At 52.0% G+C, this 24,610-nt stretch overlaps 3 protein-coding genes across 3 annotated transcripts in view; all 3 read left to right on the top strand.

The window, feature by feature from the left end:
• LOC106894698 (inositol hexakisphosphate kinase 1-like) overlaps window positions 1-8,669 on the top strand; it is a 33,979-nt gene extending 25,310 nt beyond the window's left edge. The window contains exons 3-5 of the mRNA XM_014953532.1: window positions 4,591-4,936; window positions 8,159-8,369; window positions 8,588-8,669. Of these exons, the coding sequence (XP_014809018.1) occupies window positions 4,714-4,936; window positions 8,159-8,369; window positions 8,588-8,669 (516 nt within the window). The 5' untranslated portion in view covers window positions 4,591-4,713. The remainder of the gene's footprint in view (window positions 1-4,590; window positions 4,937-8,158; window positions 8,370-8,587) is intronic.
• A 979-nt stretch (window positions 8,670-9,648) lies between these two features.
• On the top strand, window positions 9,649-19,223 carry LOC106894697 (inositol hexakisphosphate kinase 1). The gene is made up of 5 exons (XM_014953531.1): window positions 9,649-9,994; window positions 13,966-14,176; window positions 14,785-14,969; window positions 17,656-17,831; window positions 18,714-19,223. The coding sequence occupies exons 1-5, from the start codon at window positions 9,772-9,774 to the stop codon at window positions 19,221-19,223; spliced, it is 1,305 nt and encodes a 434-aa protein (XP_014809017.1). The 5' UTR covers window positions 9,649-9,771.
• A 3,059-nt stretch (window positions 19,224-22,282) lies between these two features.
• Window positions 22,283-24,610, top strand: part of GMPPB (GDP-mannose pyrophosphorylase B) — a 4,530-nt gene continuing 2,202 nt past the window's right edge. Inside the window, exon 1 of the mRNA XM_014953530.1 lies at window positions 22,283-22,438. Coding sequence (XP_014809016.1) covers window positions 22,306-22,438 — 133 coding nt within the window. The 5' untranslated portion in view covers window positions 22,283-22,305. The remainder of the gene's footprint in view (window positions 22,439-24,610) is intronic.

The following is a 24,610-nucleotide window of genomic DNA, read 5'->3' on the forward strand; positions in this document are numbered from 1 at the left end:
GTGGGGATTTTTTTTTTTTTTTTTTTTTTTTAACTTAGACTGTATTTTATTCTGTAGAAGTTGGGTCACCCGGTCCAGCGTGACTAGAAAACACCATGCTTTTCAGCCCGGATGCTGGCTGCTTATCCTCTTTGCCAACAAGGCAAGCTCGCAAGAAGCAGTCACCAGGCACCCATTGGCCACATGCTGTCGTCCTCTTGCCTGGTGTACTGGTGTGTTCTATTCTTGTGCTTCGCTCCTGGCTGCTTTGGGGTCGTTAAGCGAAAGTCCAACTTTTCTCAGCGTGACATTGAGATTGGTATTTATCCCCCACCTGTGGCCCAGCTCCAGAATCGTCAGTGGCCATCTGCCTTGGTCTTCAGCCACCGCGGGTCCTGAGGGCTGGCCACGGTCCTGGGAGCCACAGCAAGGCAGTGCTGGAAAGATGGATGTGCAAGCTGCTTACAAAGAAGACGTGAGTCAACAGCGCTTAATGCAAGCAGCTTTCTTGCTGCCTGATACATTACAATTTTAGATGTTTATTCTCCTTTTTATTTTGGAAAATAGCTTTACCAGTGAGTCATGAAGCATAGCCAGTGCTCCCGTACAAGATGGCTTATAAAGAGTGGAAACGTCAGCATCGTGGTGTGGTCTGCAGTAATTCCCACACCCATTGCAGTGCAGCTTTCCGTCCCCACCTCTCAAGTGTGTGGTGACCTCTGAGGCTAGTTTCCCTGTCACCTTAAGTTGCCACCACCAAAGGGGACATCCCTGCTCTTCCTGCTGCCTTGTGCCAGTGCTGGCATCCTCAGGTGGTAGGTGCTCTGGTGCTGTGAACTGGCAGGAGCAGGCATCTCCTGGATTCTGGTGGTGGTCTGGGAAGACATGGGTGATCTTCAGCCAGGGTTCAGTAATGTTTAAGAGTATTTGGCTGGGTCTTCAAGAGCAAGGCACTGTTTGTTTCTCTGGAGGGGTATATGCTCTGCTGGAGAGTAATGTTGGTATCAGGGGCAGGCTTTATCCAGCTTAATGGTTAGGAAAAGCAGAGTTTCCTTGTGTGTCTTCCTGGTATTTGTTTTGAAATATTTCCTGCATTACCACAAGAAAATACAGTTTATTGCTCTTCTTTATGCCCATCCTCCTAAAAATGCTTGAACAGTGAGGTGTGCATGTCAAACTTGGAGTATTGACAGTGTATCGTTGCATCAATGTATCATTGACAGGCATCTAGACTCAAATACTGCAGAGCAAACTGGCTCCCAATACAAGAGTTTTCTTTACTGGGGAGGATAATGGAATATGGAATGTGGTTTGTCCTTCTGTAGTCAGCAATATCTCTGATCCTGAACCCCTCTTCTTGTGAGTCTGGCTTGATGGGTGATCTGTCCTGCCAGCTATAGATCAGTCTGTTGGGAGGGGGGATGTTAAACCAGCCTGAATGTTTTACTGCTGTTTGAGCTGCAGTGACAGTGTCGGACCGTAGCGAAGGATCTGCTCGGTGAACTGGTCTCCTTCAAGCTGTGCACGGCATTTTACAGAATAATTGGAAGGACTCTGAATTTTAGAAGCCAGCTAAAATAGTTGAATGCATGCCTTTGTTTAACAGAAGAAGGATGAGTAATATTTAGGCCTTCAAATAGTTTTCTGCTTTACACTTTCTTGAAACTGCTGGGATTCCTCTGCCTTTGTGGATAGTGTCCATGTTTAGTAATAACCCTTTACTTTTGAGTTAGTCCAATGAAAACCTGTAAAACCTGATCTGTATCTGAGCTACAAAGTGTCATGCTTCTCAAGTTCTGAAGATAACATTTTTAAAGAGGAAGCTATCTGAAAGGGTACTTGCCACAAAGTATATTTGTTTCCTCACATACACTTGTACACGGGGAAAATACTGGCTATGTGGCTATTTCCTTTGGGGTACATGGAGCGGTTGTAACCAGGTGGGACTCTGGCCCCACTTGGTGCCCATCTCCTTCTGTTGTGTCACGGCCACAGAATGTGTTCTTTGTGGCTGTCACTCCCTCGCAGGTGTGACTGCACATCTGAAACTTGTCACTTCGAGTTTCCTTGGGGGTGGTGGGGTACTTGGCAGTGAGCCTGGGGCACTTCTTCATAGCTGCAGCCTCTTCTCTTTGCCACTTTCACAGGAGTCCTTGGACCGCTGCAGTCATCTCCCACATATCTCTAGGCCATGGAGTAGAGAAGGCTTGAGGGGCTCCTCACTGGACAGCTGCTGTCCTCGGAATAATTCAGGGTGGCATGTTTTCAGTTGCTGCTCACCTTTAGGAAAGGCTGCTGAAACGCCAGGGGTTCACATCACTTGCTCTGATCTGCCTGCAGCCCACGGGTGAGGGACCCCCAACTAAGGGGGAGAACAGTTTGCACGGACTTTGGGGAGATGCATCTGTCTGCCTGGGTGTTTGTGATCTCCATCTGAAGTTAGTGAAGGTGTCTGAAGCTAACGAGTCTGCTTAGATTATCCCCCTTCTCTAAAGGATGGGTAATAGTTCTGGCAAAACTGAGACCCTGAGACATTTGTGATTGGCTTTCAGTGAAAACTGGGACTCGTACCAGAGCTGAGAATCACATGGATGTCTCCCAAGTATGGCAACTGCCTTTATCACACAGATGAATCTCTTATCTATCTTCTCCTAAGAAGTTTAAACTACAGGAAGGTGTGAAGTTAAACTTGTCCTCTATATCGTTTGGAATAACTGAAAACTCTGCTTTAGTCACTGGCAAAATAAGAGAAACCGAATCCAAGACAAAGCTGTGTTAGCAGGGGGAGATTAAAGTCTGTAAAGCATTTCTCTGAAATCTGTGAAGTGCTGATCTGTTGCAGATGCTGGCACCTTGCTTGTTCTCAGATGTTAACTACCATTAACTAAAACATATAACATGTAAACAAGCCTCTGCTGCTGAAATGCCTTCTTGTTGATAAAGCAAATAAGAGGGAGGAGAAAAATCCACAGCATGTTTTTGTCTTTGTGATACAACATGGGCTCCGAGTGAGTTTAGGAGACAAACACTTTGAAGAATACCTTGAAGAGACTTTGATATGAGTTGCTGCAGAGAGGGACCATCTGTGTTAGGGCGTTTTTTTCCCCCTCCTATTCCCTGCCCCCCACCTTAAAAGCCAGCTAAATGTTCACGTTGTTCTGCTTACACTGAATGTAGTTGTGTGGCCATGTAACCAGAAAGGGAGATGTTTTCCACTGGAGCAGTGAGGTGATTCAGCTCAAATGTATGTACACTCATAAAGTCCCAAAATCCAGTGTGAAGCAGTGAGCAGGAACATGCAGACAGGGAGAGAGATGTATTTTCCTGTTGCGGTGAGCTTTTGGGTTAGATTGGGTTAAACGTGTTAAGAAGTATCACCCCTTTTTTTGAATCTCTTGAGCTGCATCTCTAACGTGACTGAATTGGAGGGGAAGGAGAAGAGCCAGTCTTAGTCCAGGACTTCCCCAGCCTGGTGGTGTTGTGTGGCTACAGAGACATCCCGTGGCCAGATGAGGAACAGCCTGAACCGTGTCCCTTGTTCAGGCCTCTGAGATCCCTCAGTTCTTAAATTACTGCCCGCAGCTGTGACTGTACTAAGAAACTGGCAATTTTTTAAATTCAGAAACTGTAGTCACCATATGGTTCTTGTAGCAAGGACTTTGGATAACTCATCATTGTGAGGAAATCCTGCGGTGTTTTCCCCAGCAGCCCCAGGAGCCACGATGGTCTAAGCTGGGAAGGGCAAATCATCTGGAGAGAATTTGGGCGGCTTTGCTTTTCCATCATCCCGTGGCTGTGCTGGGCACTCTGCAAACATTAAAAGAGCATCTGTCTTCTCCAAAGCACTTCTAATCTCACTTGGATTTAGCAATCTCTCTTGCCTGTCTCTGGAGACCAGGGGCCTGTTGTGCACGTAGGTGCCGTGAAAGCATCAGGAAATAGTTGTTGTTCTGAAGGGCTTTGAGTAATAAAGGAGAGATTCCGAGGGGAATCCAGTCAGATACAGCGTGCGCGCGGTGACAGAATGAGTGTGGCCCACTTACTCCAAGAGTCTTTGATGCCATAGCTTCAAAAGAAGTGAGTCAGAAGAGGAGGAAACAGTGTTAGGGTAGGAGGTGAACAGGAATTATTTAGTTGTTTAGATGTTAAAAATACAGAGGCACAAGGAGTGGAATTTGGATTCTTGAAATGTTTGTTCTGCTTGTGTTAGTTCTGTCACCGTTACCAACAGGCAGGTGCGGGCTTGGTTTTAACTGTGCTGTAGCTTGAGGTTTGTGCTCGATTATCATGTTGCCTTACTGATAAAATGAACTAAAGGAAGGAAGCAGTATTTTCTAAAGATAGGCAGCTCAAACTATTTGTATCTCCTCCTTTCCCTGTCTCCCATCAACCCTATTGGAGCAGCTCTGGATGAGACTGCCTCCAAATGAGTGTGTGTTTACCTGTAAGATTAAAGCGGTGGTGAGGAGCGTGCTGGAACAAGTAGGAGGTAAACAGAGAACAGAAGAGGAGCGGTTAGGGCTATAAATAAATACCAGAAACTTTTCCTAGAAAATAGGGAGTGAATGCAAGTAGTCCTCTCTTCACAGGAATCTCCTTGTGCTTTTTCAGATCATCGTAAGGAAGCCGGTTGCTGGGATTTCCCCCCTGTGGCTGCCTGACCGCTGCTGAGCTGCCCCTCCCAGCCCATGTGGCTCTCCCCATGTTCCAAGAGTGCAACTGGTGCCCAACGCAATGTGTGTTTGTCAAACCATGGAAGTGGGCAAGTATGGCAAGAATGCCACTCGATCTGGAGACAGGGGGGTCCTGCTGGAGCCTTTCATTCACCAGGTGGGCGGCCACAGCAGCATGATGCGCTACGACGACCATACTGTCTGCAAACCCCTCATTACCAGAGAGCAGCGCTTCTACGAATCTCTGCCCCCAGAAATGAAGGAGTTCACACCCGAGTACAAAGGTGAGGCCTGTTGTCATTCCAGAATGCAGTTACCTGCTTCAAGAACCAGCCCTCTCATTTTCCTGCAGCTCTGCTGTCTTTTGGTGTCATCTTATTTGTTGATTTTAATTCTTTCTCTTTTGCAGGCTAGCAATTTGATAGGAGCCCTTGGAAAGGAGGAAGTCTTTTTTTGTAGGCACTCAAGGTTTAATGTGTTCCTCTTTCTAGGCAGAGAATATGCAGTGTGACAGTTGCAGTCTGAAGCTTAGGGTTACGGACGTGTAACTGAAGTAATTTTACTACAAAGTTATTGTCAATTACAGCCTTGACCTTGAGCAAACAAAGTTAAATCATACACTGAGCACTTGCATGTTCCAGTCCCGTAATTTATTGCTTCCTCATCACATCTCTTTTATGGGCCTGTCTCATAAAGCTGCTGAAGCAGGAAGCGCTGCTTTCCCGGTGCTGAGGTGAAGCCTTGTCCCCAGCCGCTCTGCAGGAATGGAATTTTCCAGCCTCTGTGTCGTTGTAGGAGGTCGGCAGCTCATCTGTGTCTTTTGGAAACGCTTTCAGCCATGTGTGTTTCTGTTCAGGATGGTGACACTGGCACGTAGCCTTCTGGGGGACTCGGTATTCCTGTGGCCTCTGCTTCTTTGTCGCCACGTGGCGTTGGGAGGACAGTGCTTCGGACAGCTGGGACCATCATCTGTTCAGGGTCTCGCCATTAGATCTGGCAGCAGCCTGAGGATCTCAGAGCAGTGTCAGCTTACCTACCTGTGTCTGTCTGTGGACTGTGAGTGAAAGATACAGTCTCCAACAGACAGGGCCTCCTGTACACTCAAGCCAGTCTGGAGCCACATGGAGCTCTAGTGACCCATCAGAAATCTCAACCGAAGCCTGTGTAGTTACTAGAATTGACCTGATATCAGCCTTTCCTTGGGAGATACATTTAAAACTGATCAAGCTGAGAGTCCAGATGGAGATCTGTCTTGAAATCAGATGCTTCCTGGTAGCCTAAAGGCATAGGACATACACTTCCATCCTGGTGTGGGACTTCATCCGAGAGTCCTGTGCAATTTCCTGATAGTCCCAGAAGTTGTTCTTACTGTTCTGAGGGGGGAGAGTATTGGGGATGATATTTCCTGAGCATTTGGGTGTTACTGTAAGCTTGCCTTCTGCAGGGGTGTTGTGAGGGGCATGTCCAGGCAGCCAGAGTGCTTGGAGTGGCATTTCTGTAGTGACATGCCGGAGTCCTGAGCTGCGCTGAAGTTGTGTTGAGCAACCAGAACTGTGTTAGCATTGTCATGTGCAGAGAAGGGAAAAGGAAGGACAGTAATGTGATGGGCCGCATCAGCTGAGCAGTGCAAGGTTTCCTCACATTTGTGATGAATCATTTGATTGTCTGCATCTAGCATCTGATATTCCGGGCAGCTATTCAATGCTGGTGACTAGCTAATGAAAGATTTTGGCCATTGCAAGTTGGGACATGGGCTGATAGCCTCATTTTCAGGGCTGAGGGAGTCCCAAAGATGAAGACATCAGCCCTAACTAGAAATGTCAGCTGTCCTGCTCCATGGCTGGCCAGCTAGATATATCCAGTCTGTGCTGAGAAAGGTCTATACCTTCCCTTGGACTATGATGCTTCCCAGGAGCCTTCAGAAGGTGAAACTGGATGGGGACACAAATGGTCCTGCTTGCCTACACCTGGCTGAGGTGGTTTTGCTTTCAGGAGCCCCTGTTTTTATTGCTAGGAAGCCCTGGGAGCTTGCAGATCCCTTTTCTGCAGTGCTGGCTGACCTGCCATAAGTGGCAGGTGTCACCTCAACCGTGCTCTGTTCTTCATAGCTCAGATGCTGGAGAGATCCTTAAGCAGAGAAAACACACTCCTCCTTCGCCAGCAGTGTCCTTGTCACAGAATTGTAGAGAGGTTTGGGTTGGAAGAGGCCTTAAAAATCATCCAGTTCCACCCCCCTACCATGGGCAAGGACACCTCTCACTAGACCAGGTTGCTCAAAGCTCTGTCCAGCCTGGCCTTAAACTTTGGAGATGGGGCATTCACATCTCCTGGGCAACCTGTACCAGTGTCTCACCACCCTCACAGTAAAGAATTTCTTCCTGACATCTAAATTTCCCCCTTTTCAGTTTAAAACCTTTACCCCTCATCCTATGGCTCCACTCCCTGATAAAGAGTCTGTCCCCAGCTTTCCTGTAGGCCCTTTAGGCCCTGAATGCCGCTCCAGTGTCTCTCCCTGGAGTCCAGGTAAATTATGTCAATTTTAGTTCCCTTCTCCTCCAATGCTGTAACCCCATTGTAGAAGGCCACCAGATTTATCAGACGCAATTTGCCCTTGGTGAAGCCATGTTGGCTGTCACTGATCACTTCCTTATTTTCCATGTGCCTTAGCAAAGATTTTAGGAGGATCTGCTCCATGATCTTGCTGGGCACAGAGGTGAGACTGACCAGCCTGTAGTTCCCTGCGTCTTCCTTTGGTGTTTCCTTCCAGAAAGGGCCCACATTTTCTCTAGTTTTCCTTTTGTCACCAACATACCTATTGAAGCTTTTCTTGTTGATCTTGATGTCCCTGGCTGGATTTAACTCTATCTGGGCTTTAGCTTGCCTAACCTGACCCCTGGCTGCTCGGACAATTTCTCTGTATTCCTCCCAGGCTACCTGTCCTTACTTCCACCCTCCGTAGGCCTCCTTTTTGCTTTTAAGTGTGTGTAGGAGCTCCTTGTTCATCCATGCAGGCCTCTTGGGGTTTTTTTTTGCCTGATTTCCTCTTCATTGGGATGCATCACTTCTGAGCTTGGAGGAGGTCAACAGCAGGAACACTTCTGCAGTACATAGATACCTCCCCAAATGAACTAGATGTATATTTTGTGGGCTTTGCCCTGCTCAGCATCTTGGTAGCCTGTGCTTTACTTTCTGCAGTTTGACGACATTTGCTGCAAGAGTGAATGGAAGGAAATAATCCCACCCCTCAGCCTACCAGCTGCGCTTTTGTCCTTAATTTCCTGTGGCTGGCAGAGCTTCCCCCACTGCTGCTGACTGATCAGGTAGCGACACAGCACTGTTTGGGGGATTTCTCCTCTGTTCTGCCCTAACAACATTTGGATTCTTGTAGTCTTAAACCTCCTCTCATTGCTCTGCTGCTCTGTGAGTTACGTTTTCCTGTCTCCCGTTGAACCTTTGGGTGCTGGTGGTTGTGGGAAACAGAACTGAGGTGTCATTTCTCTCTGCAGGTGTGGTATCTGTCTGTTTTGAGGGAGACAGCGATGGGTACATTAACCTGGTGGCCTATCCCTACGTGGAGAGCGAGGCACTGGAGCAGGATGATATGCCAGAGAGGGACCAGCCACGACGCAAGCACTCGCGTCGGAGCCTTCACAGATCAAGCAGCGGCACAGAGCACAAGGAGGAAAAGCCTGGCCTGGCCAGTGACAGCACTGAAAGGTAAAGAGGGCCCAGTGACAAAGTGCTGAGCAGGAAGTCTCTCGTCCCCTTTCAGCTCTGGTGCTCCTTTTGCTGGGGACATTTTGCATTTCCATACAGTAGCCAGGCTGTCTTGCACGTGCTCGTCTAAGCACACTGTGGACTAACTAGTCCAGCAAACTGTGTCAGTTCTGCCACGTTCAGGGCAAACTCATCCATCTGAAGTGCTTCTGACACAGGATAACCCATGGCAGTTTATTGGATGTGGAACCAAAGCCTGTGGAGCAGTTTCAAACACTCTTCAGTCCACCTGATTATTAACCCAGAGGATTTTTCCCAAAGGTACTTTGGGATAACTCATCATTGTGAGGAAATCCTGCGGTGTTTTCCCCAGCAGCCCCAGGAGCCACGATGGTCTAAGCTGGGAAGGGCAAATCATCTGGAGAGAATTTGGGCGGCTTTGCTTTTCCATCATCCCGTGGCTGTGCCGGGCACTCTGCAAACATTAAAAGAGCATCTGTCTTCTCCAAAGCACTTCTAATCTCACTTGGATTTAGCAATCTCTCTTGCCTGTCTCTGGAGACCAGGGGCCTGTTGTGCACGTAGGTGCCGTGAAAGCATCAGGAAATAGTTGTTGTTCTGAAGGGCTTTGAGTAATAAAGGAGAGATTCCGAGGGGAATCCAGTCAGATACAGCGTGCGCGCGGTGACAGAATGAGTGTGGCCCACTTACTCCAAGAGTCTTTGATGCCATAGCTTCAAAAGAAGTGAGTCAGAAGAGGAGGAAACAGTGTTAGGGTAGGAGGTGAACAGGAATTATTTAGTTGTTTAGATGTTAAAAATACAGAGGCACAAGGAGTGGAATTTGGATTCTTGAAATGTTTGTTCTGCTTGTGTTAGTTCTGTCACCGTTACCAACAGGCAGGTGCGGGCTTGGTTTTAACTGTGCTGTAGCTTGAGGTTTGTGCTCGATTATCATGTTGCCTTACTGATAAAATGAACTAAAGGAAGGAAGCAGTATTTTCTAAAGATAGGCAGCTCAAACTATTTGTATCTCCTCCTTTCCCTGTCTCCCATCAACCCTATTGGAGCAGCTCTGGATGAGACTGCCTCCAAATGAGTGTGTGTTTACCTGTAAGATTAAAGAGGTGGTGAGGAGCGTGCTGGAACAAGTAGGAGGTAAACAGAGAACAGAAGAGGAGCGGTTAGGGCTATAAATAAATACCAGAAACTTTTCCTAGAAAATAGGGAGTGAATGCAAGTAGTCCTCTCTTCACAGGAATCTCCTTGTGCTTTTTCAGATCATCGTAAGGAAGCCGGTTGCTGGGATTTCCCCCCTGTGGCTGCCTGACCGCTGCTGAGCTGCCCCTCCCAGCCCATGTGGCTCTCCCCATGTTCCAAGAGTGCAACTGGTGCCCAACGCAATGTGTGTTTGTCAAACCATGGAAGTGGGCAAGTATGGCAAGAATGCCACTCGATCTGGAGACAGGGGGGTCCTGCTGGAGCCTTTCATTCACCAGGTGGGCGGCCACAGCAGCATGATGCGCTACGACGACCATACTGTCTGCAAACCCCTCATTACCAGAGAGCAGCGCTTCTACGAATCTCTGCCCCCAGAAATGAAGGAGTTCACACCCGAGTACAAAGGTGAGGCCTGTTGTCATTCCAGAATGCAGTTACCTGCTTCAAGAACCAGCCCTCTCATTTTCCTGCAGCTCTGCTGTCTTTTGGTGTCATCTTATTTGTTGATTTTAATTCTTTCTCTTTTGCAGGCTAGCAATTTGATAGGAGCCCTTGGAAAGGAGGAAGTCTTTTTTTGTAGGCACTCAAGGTTTAATGTGTTCCTCTTTCTAGGCAGAGAATATGCAGTGTGACAGTTGCAGTCTGAAGCTTAGGGTTACGGACGTGTAACTGAAGTAATTTTACTACAAAGTTATTGTCAATTACAGCCTTGACCTTGAGCAAACAAAGTTAAATCATACACTGAGCACTTGCATGTTCCAGTCCCGTAATTTATTGCTTCCTCATCACATCTCTTTTATGGGCCTGTCTCATAAAGCTGCTGAAGCAGGAAGCGCTGCTTTCCCGGTGCTGAGGTGAAGCCTTGTCCCCAGCCGCTCTGCAGGAATGGAATTTTCCAGCCTCTGTGTCGTTGTAGGAGGTCGGCAGCTCATCTGTGTCTTTTGGAAACGCTTTCAGCCATGTGTGTTTCTGTTCAGGATGGTGACACTGGCACGTAGCCTTCTGGGGGACTCGGTATTCCTGTGGCCTCTGCTTCTTTGTCGCCACATGGCTTTGGGAGGACAGTGCTTCGGACAGCTGGGACCACCATCTGTTCAGGGTCTCGCCATTTGATCTGGCAGCAGCCTGAGGGTCTCAGAGCAGTGTCAGCTTACCTACCTGTGTCTGTCTGTGGACCGTGAGTGAAAGATACAGTCTCCAACAGACAGGGCCTCCTGTACACTCAAGCCAGTCTGGAGCCACATGGAGCTCTAGTGACCCATCAGAAATCTCAGCCAAAGCCTGTGTAGTTACTAGAATTGACCTGATATCAGCCTTTCCTTGGGAGATACATTTAAAACTGATCAAGCTGAGAGTCCAGATGGAGATCTGTCTTGAAATCAGATGCTTCCTGGTAGCCTAAAGGCATAGGACATACACTTCCACCCTGGTGTGGGACTTCATCCGAGAGTCCTGTGCAATTTCCTGATAGTCCCAGAAGTTGTTCTTACTGTTCTGAGGGGGGAGAGTATTGGGGATGATATTTCCTGAGCATTTGGGTGTTACTGTAAGCTTGCCTTCCGCAGGGGTGTTGTGAGGGGCATGTCCAGGCAGCCAGAGCGCTTGGAGTGGCATTTCTGTAGTGACATGCCGGAGTCCTGAGCTGCGCTGAAGTTGTGTTGAGCAACCAGAACTGTGTTAGCATTGTCATGTGCAGAGAAGGGAAAAGGAAGGACAGTAATGTGATGGGCCGCATCAGCTGAGCAGTGCAAGGTTTCCTCACATTTGTGATGAATCATTTGATTGTCTGCATCTAGCATCTGATATTCCGGGCAGCTATTCAATGCTGGTGACTAGCTAATGAAAGATTTTGGCCATTGCAAGTTGGGACATGGGCTGATAGCCTCATTTTCAGGGCTGAGGGAGTCCCAAAGATGAAGACATCAGCCCTAACTAGAAATGTCAGCTGTCCTGCTCCATGGCTGGCCAGCTAGATATATCCAGTCTGTGCTGAGAAAGGTCTATACCTTCCCTTGGACTATGATGCTTCCCAGGAGCCTTCAGAAGGTGAAACTGGATGGGGACACAAATGGTCCTGCTTGCCTACACCTGGCTGAGGTGGTTTTGCTTTCAGGAGCCCCTGTTTTTATTGCTAGGAAGCCCTGGGAGCTTGCAGATCCCTTTTCTGCAGTGCTGGCTGACCTGCCATAAGTGGCAGGTGTCACCTCAACCGTGCTCTGTTCTTCATAGCTCAGATGCTGGAGAGATCCTTAAGCAGAGAAAACACACTCCTCCTTCGCCAGCAGTGTCCTTGTCACAGAATTGTAGAGAGGTTTGGGTTGGAAGAGGCCTTAAAAATCATCCAGTTCCACCCCCCTACCATGGGCAAGGACACCTCTCACTAGACCAGGTTGCTCAAAGCTCTGTCCAGCCTGGCCTTAAACTTTGGAGATGGGGCATTCACATCTCCTGGGCAACCTGTACCAGTGTCTCACCACCCTCACAGTAAAGAATTTCTTCCTGACATCTAAATTTCCCCCTTTTCAGTTTAAAACCTTTACCCCTCATCCTATGGCTCCACTCCCTGATAAAGAGTCTGTCCCCAGCTTTCCTGTAGGCCCTTTAGGCCCTGAATGCCGCTCCAGTGTCTCTCCCTGGAGTCCAGGTAAATTATGTCAATTTTAGTTCCCTTCTCCTCCAATGCTGTAACCCCATTGTAGAAGGCCACCAGATTTATCAGACGCAATTTGCCCTTGGTGAAGCCATGTTGGCTGTCACTGATCACTTCCTTATTTTCCATGTGCCTTAGCAAAGATTTTAGGAGGATCTGCTCCATGATCTTGCTGGGCACAGAGGTGAGACTGACCAGCCTGTAGTTCCCTGCGTCTTCCTTTGGTGTTTCCTTCCAGAAAGGGCCCACATTTTCTCTAGTTTTCCTTTTGTCACCAACATACCTATTGAAGCTTTTCTTGTTGATCTTGATGTCCCTGGCTGGATTTAACTCTATCGGGGCTTTAGCTTGCCTAACCTGACCCCTGGCTGCTCGGACAATTTCTCTGTATTCCTCCCAGGCTACCTGTCCTTACTTCCACCCTCCGTAGGCCTCCTTTTTGCTTTTAAGTGTGTGTAGGAGCTCCTTGTTCATCCATGCAGGCCTCTTGGGGTTTTTTTTTGCCTGATTTCCTCTTCATTGGGATGCATCACTTCTGAGCTTGGAGGAGGTCAACAGCAGGAACACTTCTGCAGTACATAGATACCTCCCCAAATGAACTAGATGTATATTTTGTGGGCTTTGCCCTGCTCAGCATCTTGGTAGCCTGTGCTTTACTTTCTGCAGTTTGACGACATTTGCTGCAAGAGTGAATGGAAGGAAATAATCCCACCCCTCAGCCTACCAGCTGCGCTTTTGTCCTTAATTTCCTGTGGCTGGCAGAGCTTCCCCCACTGCTGCTGACTGATCAGGTAGCGACACAGCACTGTTTGGGGGATTTCTCCTCTGTTCTGCCCTAACAACATTTGGATTCTTGTAGTCTTAAACCTCCTCTCAATGTGCCTTAGCAAAGATTTTAGGAGGATCTGCTCCATGATCTTGCTGGGCACAGAGGTGAGACTGACCAGCCTGTAGTTCCCTGCGTCTTCCTTTGGTGTTTCCTTCCAGAAAGGGCCCACATTTTCTCTAGTTTTCCTTTTGTCACCAACATACCTATTGAAGCTTTTCTTGTTGATCTTGATGTCCCTGGCTGGATTTAACTCTATCTGGGCTTTAGCTTGCCTAACCTGACCCCTGGCTGCTCGGACAATTTCTCTGTATTCCTCCCAGGCTACCTGTCCTTACTTCCACCCTCCGTAGGCCTCCTTTTTGCTTTTAAGTGTGTGTAGGAGCTCCTTGTTCATCCATGCAGGCCTCTTGGGGTTTTTTTTTGCCTGATTTCCTCTTCATTGGGATGCATCACTTCTGAGCTTGGAGGAGGTCAACAGCAGGAACACTTCTGCAGTACATAGATACCTCCCCAAATGAACTAGATGTATATTTTGTGGGCTTTGCCCTGCTCAGCATCTTGGTAGCCTGTGCTTTACTTTCTGCAGTTTGACGACATTTGCTGCAAGAGTGAATGGAAGGAAATAATCCCACCCCTCAGCCTACCAGCTGCGCTTTTGTCCTTAATTTCCTGTGGCTGGCAGAGCTTCCCCCACTGCTGCTGACTGATCAGGTAGCGACACAGCACTGTTTGGGGGATTTCTCCTCTGTTCTGCCCTAACAACATTTGGATTCTTGTAGTCTTAAACCTCCTCTCGTTGCTCTGCCGCTCTGTGAGTTACGTTTTCCTGTCTCCCGTTGAACCTTTGGGTGCTGGTGGTTGTGGGAAACAGAACTGAGGTGTCATTTCTCTCTGCAGGTGTGGTATCTGTCTGTTTTGAGGGAGACAGCGATGGGTACATTAACCTGGTGGCCTATCCCTACGTGGAGAGCGAGGCACTGGAGCAGGATGATATGCCAGAGAGGGACCAGCCACGACGCAAGCACTCGCGTCGGAGCCTTCACAGATCAAGCAGCGGCACAGAGCACAAGGAGGAAAAGCCTGGCCTGGCCAGTGACAGCACTGAAAGGTAAAGAGGGCCCAGTGACAAGGTGATGAGCAGGAAATCTCTCGTCCCCTTTCAGCTCTGGTGCTCCTTTTGCTGGGGACATTTTGCATTTCCATACAGTAGCCAGGCTGTCTTGCACGTGCTCGTCTAAGCACACTGTGGACTAACTAGTCCAGCAAACTGTGTCAGTTCTGCCACGTTCAGGGCAAACTCATCCATCTGAAGTGCTTCTGACACAGGATAACCCATGGCAGTTTATTGGATGTGGAACCAAAGCCTGTGGAGCAGTTTCAAACACTCTTCAGTCCACCTGATTATTAACCCAGAGGATTTTTCCCAAAGGTACTTTGGATATGGGTTTCTACCTTCTCACACCAGCCAGAGCTCCCTGAGAAACAAGTGTTCCTGCTTACTCTTATCAGTTGCAGTCCAACCTGGCAGAGATGTTAGATAGACCAGATCCTTGAGGTTTGGGTCCACAGCGAGGGTTATTAGTGAGAATTTGCTGTTAAGAAGGTGGTAGGAGAAGGAACAGGAGATGGCCATGTGCAAGGGGAGGACATGGCAGTTGTAAGTACCTGGAGAAGACATGGATTCTAACAGGCAACTTTGTTGTGTCCTTATTGCAGCAGCATCCAGGAAACGAAGAGTCCCAGGGTGGATTTGCACATCCATTCAGATGTTCCATTTCAGATGTTGGATGGGAACAGTGGTCTGAGCTCTGAAAAGATCAGCTACAACCCCTGGAGCCTGCGCTGCCACAAGCAGCAGCTGAGCCGCATGCGCTCAGAGTCCAAGGACCGAAAACTCTACAGTATCCTTTGGGAAGCAGAGTCTGCCCTGGCCTTCGTGTTTGTGCCCAAGGTGACTTAACTTCCGTTGGCTTTCCCATCGTTCACACAAGAAAAACTGTATTATATGTTTCTTTTTACTGTTCCTTCCTGCTTTCCATGCAGTGACACTAATGTCTGACACTGAAGCTCAGAGAAGCCACGTGTCTGACTAGATCCCGTGTTTTTTTTTTCTCTGGTCATAGAATCATAGAATTGTCCAGGCCGAAGGGACCTCCAAAGGTCATCTAGTCCGACCTCCCCGCAGTCAGCAGGGACACTCCCAACTAGACCAGGTTGCCCAGGGCCTCGTCGAGCCTCTCCTTGAATATCTCCAGGGAAGGGGCCTCAACCACCTCCCTGGGCAACCTGTTCCAGTGCTCCACCACCCTCAAGTCCTTTGTTGACTTGAGTTTTGAACTGTAGTTTCTCACGTCAGGCTTTGCCCGGCAGCAGATGCAGGTCTGCCCCGATCAGTAATCCCTTGGGAGGGAGCTGTGTTTGTCCTTGTCGCCTTTCTTGAGTCTCTTCCAGTTCTGCTGTGTCCTTCTGGAGACCATGACCAGAACTGCACACAACAGGGAAGATGCAGGTGAACCAGAGGTTTCCACTGGTGTTCAATGCTGTTTTTTCTCCTCTCCCTCATAATCCCTAACACACTCTCTTGTTCCAAATGCTGTTCCGTTACCCCCAGATCCCATTCCTGACTGGTAATGGCTCAAAACACATCGCTTTATGCATTAAGAATCATTTTCTCCTTATGTTTATTGTCTTACGTGTAAACTCTAGTGAATTTTGCCAGCCCATTTAATGGTTGATTGCAAAAATAGATAACTGTTTTTGCAATCTTGAGTAACTTGGTGCTTTGAGTGAATTTGTCATCTTGCTCTTCACTCACTTTTCTGGGTCACTTGTGCAGATCCATGCTCTTCAACACAGAGACCCTGCTGGCGACTGGCTGTGGGACCAGCCAGGCTGGTTTGTAGTTCCCTAGTTCTCCGCAAATCACAGAATCACATGGGGTTGGAAGGGACCTCTGGAGATCATCTAGTCCAACCCCCTGCCAGAGCAGGTCCACCTGGAGCAGGTTGCACAGGAATGTCGTCCAGGACAATTTTGAACATCTCCAGAGACGGAGACTCCACCACCTCTCTGGGCAGCCTCTTCCAGGGCTCTGCCACCCTCAAAGTGAAGAAGTTCCTCCTTGTGTTTAGATGGAACTTCTTACGTTCAACTTCATGCCCGTAAGAAGTAGTTGAAATTAGTGTTGCTGTAGCCCCTATTCAGTCCCTTGGTACTGAGGTGGTGTTAAACGAGTTACATCTCTCTTATTTTCTGTTTGAGGTGGGATCTATTCCCTTGGCATTTCAGTTTGAGACTTCTCTGAACTCTTAAGGGAAGTTTTGGCTTGAGAATCCCTTAAGCTCTTCCCCAGTAAACAAGCGAATTATTAATCTATATTTCTTTTTAGGGGGCCTCTTCACACCCCCATCCCACCCTCCTCCCCTGTAGCCCCTTTTGTACTTTGTCTTCAGACTCTTCGGGCAGCCTGACTGGCTTCTTCATGTGGTTGGAGATAGATTGGTTACTTTCTGTGCCTTCACAAATGACTGCTCATGCTTTTGTCTTGAACTTGCCCACTTGTGGGCTGGTTTTGTTTCACCTGCTGGAGCTTGATTCTGTTTTCCGCACATAGAAACAAACTTACTTTTAATAGCTGTATTCTTCACCCTTTTAACTGTGTGGGCTTCCTTTTCCTATTCTCAAACGTGTGCTTTGAGCCTCCAGCTTTTATTTTTAAATAGCCTGCATCACTTGAGGAGAGGTAATTCTTTTTGGCTGGCCTTTTTAATCACGCTTCCTTATTTTTATCAAGTTCCTTTTTCAAAATCAACCACAGTTGATGATAGATTTTTTTTTTTCCTTTTTTTTCCTAAATGTTGAACTTCCTCGCAGGTTTGATCTGCCAGTTTTCTGGTTGCTGTTTCAGCATAACACGTTGAACTGTGCCCTGCAGGGGTTCTTGGGGCAAACATCAGGGTTGTTTTTTCTCCCCTTTGGGACCAGCTGCTGCACTGATGGTCTGGGGTTTGTTCCCAGCGCTGTGCCCTAATGGAGGCTTTGCCCTTTGTGCGTGGAGGTAATTGCAGGCTCCCGTAACCGTTCTGCTTCCTGCCTTTGTGGCCCCCCCTCGGTTCCCCCCCCGCCTTGGGCAGTGTTGCTCTTCTGGGCAGGCCAACAGCAACAGCGCTGAGCCCTGAGTCGTCAGTCCGTGGGGATTGTATTGTTTATCCATGTGGTTAAATTGCTAATTTTGATTAGGCTTCAAGCTCTTCCTTAACGTATCAGCAATTCTTACTGGCAGACCCTCTCTTTCCTGACACCGCTCTGCTCTTCAGTTCCCCCTGCTGAGTTTCCAGTATGCCCACATGTCACCTCCTTGCTTACTGGTGGCCATTCCCATTTCCAGGCTGATTTCTTCAAAGCCTGGGTGCCCCTGTTGTGGGATTTTGTCCTTTTCTTCACTTCCCCAAACAGTTTGTTCTGTCTGTCCTTTGTGTTCCTATTCGTTTGTTGCCCAACCCTATCTCATGCTGGCCCAAGTCTCTGTCTGGTGGCCCCGGGGAGGGGTGTCTCTGACAGGTGAGCTCTCCTTGACGCATCTCCCAGAGTTCCTTTTGCTGGAGAACGTGGTGCATCACTTCAAGCTTCCCTGCGTACTTGATCTGAAGATGGGGACCAGACAGCACGGAGATGATGCGTCTGAGGAGAAGGCTGCTCGGCAGATGAAGAAGTGTGAACAGAGCACTTCGGCCACCTTGGGCGTGCGCGTGTGTGGGATGCAGGTAGGGATCCCCAAGGCTGCGGGTGCTGCACGTTCCCTTTCGCAGCCCCATTAGACCTCCCAGTTAGTGTCTTCTGCTGAGCGCTGGGTTACGGAGTCTTCCACTTCAGGTAGGTACCTCAGTGTTCACGGTATATGCTTTTTCTTTTCATTTCTAATCCTGGAACAAAGGAACCTGCTTCTTCTGAGATTAGCCTGCTTGATCCAAAGCTGTTTTGCTCACAGACAATTAGGGGATTTGCAATAAAATTATTTTTGTGGTTTAGTGTTCAGCTGGAATCACGGTGCCTAGGGAAGGAGGTGTCCCTCTGTCCCAGCATCAGCTGACACTTGCTTCCTTGGTGTACTGGGCAGTAAGAAGTTGCTCTTCTCTTGAGGCCGGGGCCTGTGCACAAGGATTTGAGGCTGGTGCTGTTGTGCAACAGTTGTGCCTTTCCCCACCGGCGGGAGGATTTTGTAACCCAGAGTCTGCCCACAGACTCTGAAGCAATGAGGGCCCTTCATTAATCACATGCCCCATAATAAGGGCAGTACGTGCCAGCAGCTCCCTCTGCCAGAGCATTGTCCGACTTGCTCTAAGACGTGACTTTTTAAGCCTCGGGGCCTGTTGTGTCACGCTTTTTATGGAGGCTTGGACTGACGAGCTGCCCTTTGGGTGTCCTGGGAGAGAACCGGTGCTTGGGTGCCCTGGCTGTGCCCGTGGGATGCTCCCATGAGCTGCTTTGGGATTCAGGGAGCAGGCAGAGCTGTTTCCTGCTCCCTCTTGGGCATGGTGGGCATAGAACCAGTTCCCTCTGCTCTGTTGGTCCAAGCCAGCTCAGGGGTCTCTGCGTGGCCTTCACCTGGTGCTCCCGCTTGACGTGCGTTTCCTTTGGCTTTCTAGGTCTATCAGCTGGACACGGGGCATTACTTATGCAGGAATAAATACTATGGACGCGGTCTTTCCATTGAGGGCTTCCGCAACGCCCTCTACCAGTATCTCCACAACGGCATCGAGCTGCGCAAGGACCTCTTTGAGCCTATCCTCGCCAAACTGCGAAGCCTGAAGGCGGTTTTGGAGAGACAGGCCTCCTACCGCTTCTACTCCAGCTCCCTCCTCATCATTTACGATGGGAAGGACAGCAGGGCAGGGTCGTTCGTGGAGCGCCGGCCGGAGACGCGCCTCAAGCGGGTGGACAGCTCTCTGCCCGAGAGCCTTCAGGACGGCGGCGGCACCGAGCCCGGCTCCTCGGCCCAGCCCAAGGTGGACGTGCGTATGATTGACTTTGCGCACAGCACCTTCAAAGGCTTTCGCGACGACCCCACCGTGCACGACGGACCCGACATGGGTTACGTGTTCGGGCTGGAAAGCCTCATCAACATCATGGAACAGATGCGTGAGGAAAACCAGTAGCCCCGGGCTACGGCCTCTTATTCTTGTCCTGGTGGCAGGAGCAGACATGACCACCTACTACCACAGGAAAAAAGCAGACAACTTTGGTTTTAAACAATTGTATTGCTCCATTGTTTTTAAATGTACTTGGATAGAAGAGCTGAGGGGAGGCAGGATGGAAGAGCTCCTCATGCCAACCAGATGGTTCTGACCGCACTGGCTCTGCCTGCTGGAGGAGATTCTGTAGATGCCTGCTGGGTGCTGGGTTGTCCCGGTTCTTCGCTTGTCGCGTGTGCGTTCTGGAGGGAGGACCTGGACGTAGGGAAGAGGAGGAAGCAGGAGAGCAGGGGGGCTCTTTGGGGGGAGTGGAGCTGTGGCGTGAGTAGCTTCCACCTTCAGGAGCCCCCAGGAGAGCCTTCCCTTTGAAATTCTCCTGAGTTATTTGGAAAGGGTGCTTGACTACCGGTCGGCAGCCTTGGTGGGGCTGATGGTGAGCAGCGCGGGTGCTGGTCTTGGTGTTCGGTGGCACTGGCTCTGCCCTGGGTTTTGCTGATGGGGCTCAGCTTTTGATGCTGCCTTTTTTTTTTTTTTTTTTTTTTGCTGTTTGGGCACTGTGAATAACCAACCCAAACAGGGAAATACAAATGACCAAATGCAACCCCTGGCAGAGCCGCAGCCCCAAGGGAAGGCCACGCACCTGGAGCTGTGCTCGAGCCCGGGGTGGCACGGGCAGGGCTGCGTAGGGGCAGGAAGGGGGCTCTGCAGGAGTAACTCTGCCCTGGACCACTGACCAAGCAAGAACTCAGCTCGTGGGCTAGCAATAGTATCTGTAGCAGTTAACGTGACCCCAGCTGTGCAGCGGGGCCTTTCGGACCATTTCAACCCTCCCCCCTCGTGTAATGTTGGTCCCACAGGTTGCACGCGACTGTGTCCCTCCAGCCTGAGGCTGCTCTCGTCCCCCGGCAGGGCTTCTGTTCTCCTGGCAGGTCCCTGTACGGGGATGGTAGAAGGGGAGGCTGAGGGTTAGGGCTGAGTCCCCTTTGCCTCCTTGGGGGTCTCCATGGGGGCAGGTGAGGACCTGGCTGAGGGGCGAGTGCCACCACCTGACTGTTTGGCTGTGCTTCATGGGGTGAAGTCTTTCCCCAAATAAATGAAAGAGCCAGCTGGGCTCCCTCCTGGAGCCAGTGCTTTACCCGTGGCTTCCTTTGATGAGGGCATTAATGTTTGATACCGTGGCCTGGTGGTACCAAACCGTACCCCCCACTCCCCCCACCCCCTGCATCACCCCCTCACCCCGTGTTTCTGTGCTGGGACCCCTGGTTCCTCCCTCCCCCATGTCACTGATTCGTTCCATGGCGTTACCATTACTGGTACCATTACTCTGCCTGAGAAACTCTGCCTGGGTACCTGTGAGGCCAGGGTTGGGTTGTTTGGTTCTGTTCTGGTTTGTTTTTGTTTTTTTTACTTCAGGAAAGCTTTTTTGGGGAATACTCTCCCTGCATGTAGCATGTGTGCACAGTCTGCTTGGAAAGTGTTGGTGCCCGGCTCGTGGCCGGAGCTGCCCCAGCGGGCACAGGTGGGGAAAGGGGCAGGGGGAAGAGCTGGCTTTGTCCTACACCGTACCTCTGCCTGTCCCCCAGCTTGTCCGGGTCACCCCTCTCTGGCCAAGGACCTTCATTCAGCAGTGCTCTCCCCTGCCCTGGGTTACTGCTCCCTCGCCTCTGCCCCCCCAGGCGGGGCTCGGGGGGGTTTCAGGGAACGGGTTTGCAGGAGGGATGGAGCTGGGGGAGCAACGGGTGCCCCCAGGTCCCCCAAACAGCCGCGTTACCCTCCCTGGCCCAGCCCACCTTGTGCATGTCCCCAGCGGGCAGGGCCCAGGGCCGTTCCTCCCGGGGACACCCCGGCTGTTCCCCACCTCCCTGGGCCGGGGGCAATGGAAGAGGCGGCTGCTCCCTCAGAGCCCTGAGCCCCTTCCCTTTGGACCACCGCCGTGGGACTCCACAGCTTGTACATAGCCTTGCCCCCCGTTTGTTTTTACATGAATAATCACCCTGTTTGTGCTTCACAGAGAACCAAAAACCACCATTAAAGGATCCGTTTTTGTCCGTGGTGTGCCGTGCCTGCCTGTTGCCGGGGGTCGGGGTGGGGGGCTCGGGCAGGACCCCTCTGCAGGCGGCTTAAATGTCTCATCGGGGGTCGCCCCCGTCCTTGCCCCGGGGCAGGGCACAGAAGCAGCTCTCGGGGTGGGAGCCCAGCGGGACCGGGACCCCTCTGCCCCGGCAGCGCCGTGGGTGCCCGCTCCGCTGCTGATCCCCGCTTGCTTTTCGGGCGGCGGGAGGCGCTAGGACCCGGGGCGGGCCCGTGGAGCCTGTGGCGGGCGCTAGGACCCGGGGCGGTCGGCAGGACCCCGGGGTGGGCACTAGGACCCGGGGCGGGCGGAGGCCGCATGGTGGGCACTAGGACCCGGGGCGGGTGTAGGACCTGGGGCGGTCGGAGTCTCTATGGCGGGCACTAGGACCCAAGTCGGTCGGCAGGACCCCGGGGTGGGCACTAGGACCCGGGGCGGTTCGGCGTCTCCATGGCGGGCACTAGGACCCGGGGTGGGCACTAGCACCCGGGGGCACTAGGCGGGCACTAGGACCCGGGGCGGTCGGAGGACGCATGGTGGGCACTAGGACCCATGGTGGGCACTAGGACCCGGGGCGGGCGGAGGACGCATGGTGGGCACTAGGACCCGGGGCGGGCGTAGGACCCGGGGCGGTCGGGGTCTCCATGGCGGGCGCTAGGACCCGGGGCGGTCGGAGTCTCCATGGCGGGCACTAGGACCCGGGGCGGTCGGCATGACCCGGGGCGGGCACTAGGATCCATGGTGGGCACTAGGACCCGGGACGGGCACCCGGGGCGGTCGGCAGGACACACACACACACACACACACCCCCTCCCGGGGTGGGCACTAGGACCCGGGGCGGGCGCTAGGACCCGGGGCGGTCGGGGTCTCCATGGCGGGCGCTAGGACCCGGGGCGGGCAGGGGGCGTGGCGGTGGGGCGGTGACGCGGAAGTGGCGCGCGGCGGGCGCTGACGTGTCGGCGCGGGCGCGGGGGGATGCGGGCGCTGATCCTGGTGGGCGGCTTCGGGACGCGGCTGCGGCCGCTGACCCTGAGCCGGCCCAAGCCGCTGGTGGAGTTCTGCAACAAGGCGGTGCTGCTGCACCAGCTGGAGGCCCTGCGGCAGGTGGGTGGATAGGGCTGGGAATACTGGGGACACTGGGAGGGGGACACCATGAACAGTAGGGTGGGGTATGGAGGGGTAGGACTGGGGACATTGGCGACGCTGGGGATACTGGGAGGGGGACACCATGGCCAGCAGGGTGGGTATGGAGGGGTAGGACTGGGGACATTGGTGACGCTGGGGATACTGGGAGGGGGACACCATGGACAGCAGAATGGTTATGGATGGATAGGGCTGGGGATACTGGGGACATTGGGAGGGGGACACCATGAGCAGCAGGGTGGGGTATGGAGGGGTAGGACTGGGGACACTGGGGATACTGGGAGGGGGACACCATGGGCAGCAGAATGGTTATGGATGGATAGGGCTGGGATTACTGGGAACACTGGGAGGGGGACACCATGGACAGCAGGATGGGGTATGGACGGGTAGGGCCGGGGACACTGGGAGGGGGGCACCGTGGGCAGCAGGGTGGTTATGCATGGATAGGGCTGGGTGATATGGGGGACACTGGGAAGGGAACACCATGAGCAGCAGAATGGTTATGGATGAATAGGGCTGGGGATACTGGGAACACTGGGGACACTGGGAGGGGGACACTGGGGGCAACAGAGTGGGTATGGGTGGATAGGGCTGGGAATACTGGGGACACTGGGAGGGGGACACCATGAACAGTAGAGTGGGGTATGGAGGGGTAGGACTGGGGACATTGGCGACGCTGGGGATACTGGGAGGGGGACACCATGGCCAGCAGGGTGGGTATGGAGGGGTAGGACTGGGGACATTGGTGACGCTGGGGATACTGGGAGGGGGACACCATGGACAGCAGAATGGTTATGGATGGATAGGGCTGGGGATACTGGGAACACTGGGAGGGGGACACCATGGCAAGCAGGGTGGGTATGGAGGGGTAGGACTGGGGACACTGGGAACACTGGGGACACTGGGAGGGGGACACCATGGACAGCAGGGTGGGTATGGAGGGGTAGGACTGGGGATACTGGGAGGGGGACACCATGGGTAGCAGCGTGGGTATGGATGGATAGGGCTGGGGATACTGGGGACATTGGGAGGGGGACACCATGAGCAGCAGGGTGGGGTATGGAGGGGTAGGACTGGGGACACTGGGGATACTGGGAGGGGGACACCATGGGCAGCAGAATGGTTATGGATGGATAGGGCTGGGATTACTGGGAACACTGGGAGGGGGACACCATGGACAGCAGGATGGGGTATGGACGGGTAGGGCCGGGGACACTGGGAGGGGGGCACCGTGGGCAGCAGGGTGGTTATGCATGGATAGGGCTGGGTGATATGGGGGACACTGGGAAGGGAACACCATGAGCAGCAGAATGGTTATGGATGAATAGGGCTGGGGATACTGGGAACACTGGGGACACTGGGAGGGGGACACTGGGGGCAACAGAGTGGGTATGGGTGGATAGGGCTGGGAATACTGGGGACACTGGGAGGGGGACACCATGAACAGTAGAGTGGGGTATGGAGGGGTAGGACTGGGGACATTGGCGACGCTGGGGATACTGGGAGGGGGACACCATGGCCAGCAGGGTGGGTATGGAGGGGTAGGGCTGGGGACATTGGTGACGCTGGGGATACTGGGAGGGGGACACCATGGACAGCAGAATGGTTATGGATGGATAGGGCTGGGGATACTGGGAACACTGGGAGGGGGACACCATGGCAAGCAGGGTGGGTATGGAGGGGTAGGACTGGGGACACTGGGAACACTGGGGACACTGGGAGGGGGACACCATGGACAGCAGGGTGGGTATGGAGGGGTAGGACTGGGGATACTGGGAGGGGGACACCATGGGTAGCAGCGTGGGTATGGATGGATAGGGCTGGGGATACTGGGAACACTGGGGACACTGGGAGGGGGAGACCATGGGTAGCAGCGTGGGGTATGGAGGGGCAGGACTGGGGATACTGGGGACACTGGGAGGGGGACACCATGGGCAGCAGGGTGGGTGTGGAGGGGTAGGACTGGGGGATATGGGGGACACTGGGAGGGGGACACTGTGGGCAACAGAGTGGTTATATATGAATAGGGCTGGGGATACGGGGAACAATGGGAGGGGGACACCATGGCCAGCAGGGTGGGTATGGAGGGGTAGGGCTGGGGACACTGGGAACACTGGGGACACTGGGAGGGGGACAC

Source organism: Calidris pugnax, unplaced genomic scaffold (genome assembly GCF_001431845.1).
Source record: "Calidris pugnax isolate Ruff unplaced genomic scaffold, ASM143184v1 scaffold247, whole genome shotgun sequence".
Taxonomy (NCBI): domain Eukaryota; kingdom Metazoa; phylum Chordata; class Aves; order Charadriiformes; family Scolopacidae; genus Calidris; species Calidris pugnax.

Excerpts from the sequence above, each read along its gene's own strand:
- LOC106894697 (XM_014953531.1), top strand. The coding sequence starts at position 9,772 with ATGTGTGTTTGTCAAACCATGGAAGTGGGCAAGTATGGCAAGAATGCC. Across the intron at positions 9,995-13,965 it reads GTTCACACCCGAGTACAAAG|GTGTGGTATCTGTCTGTTTT; the intron begins GTGAGGCCTGTT and ends TTCTCTCTGCAG. Across the intron at positions 14,970-17,655 it reads CAAGGACCGAAAACTCTACA|AGTTCCTTTTGCTGGAGAAC; the intron begins GTATCCTTTGGG and ends CGCATCTCCCAG.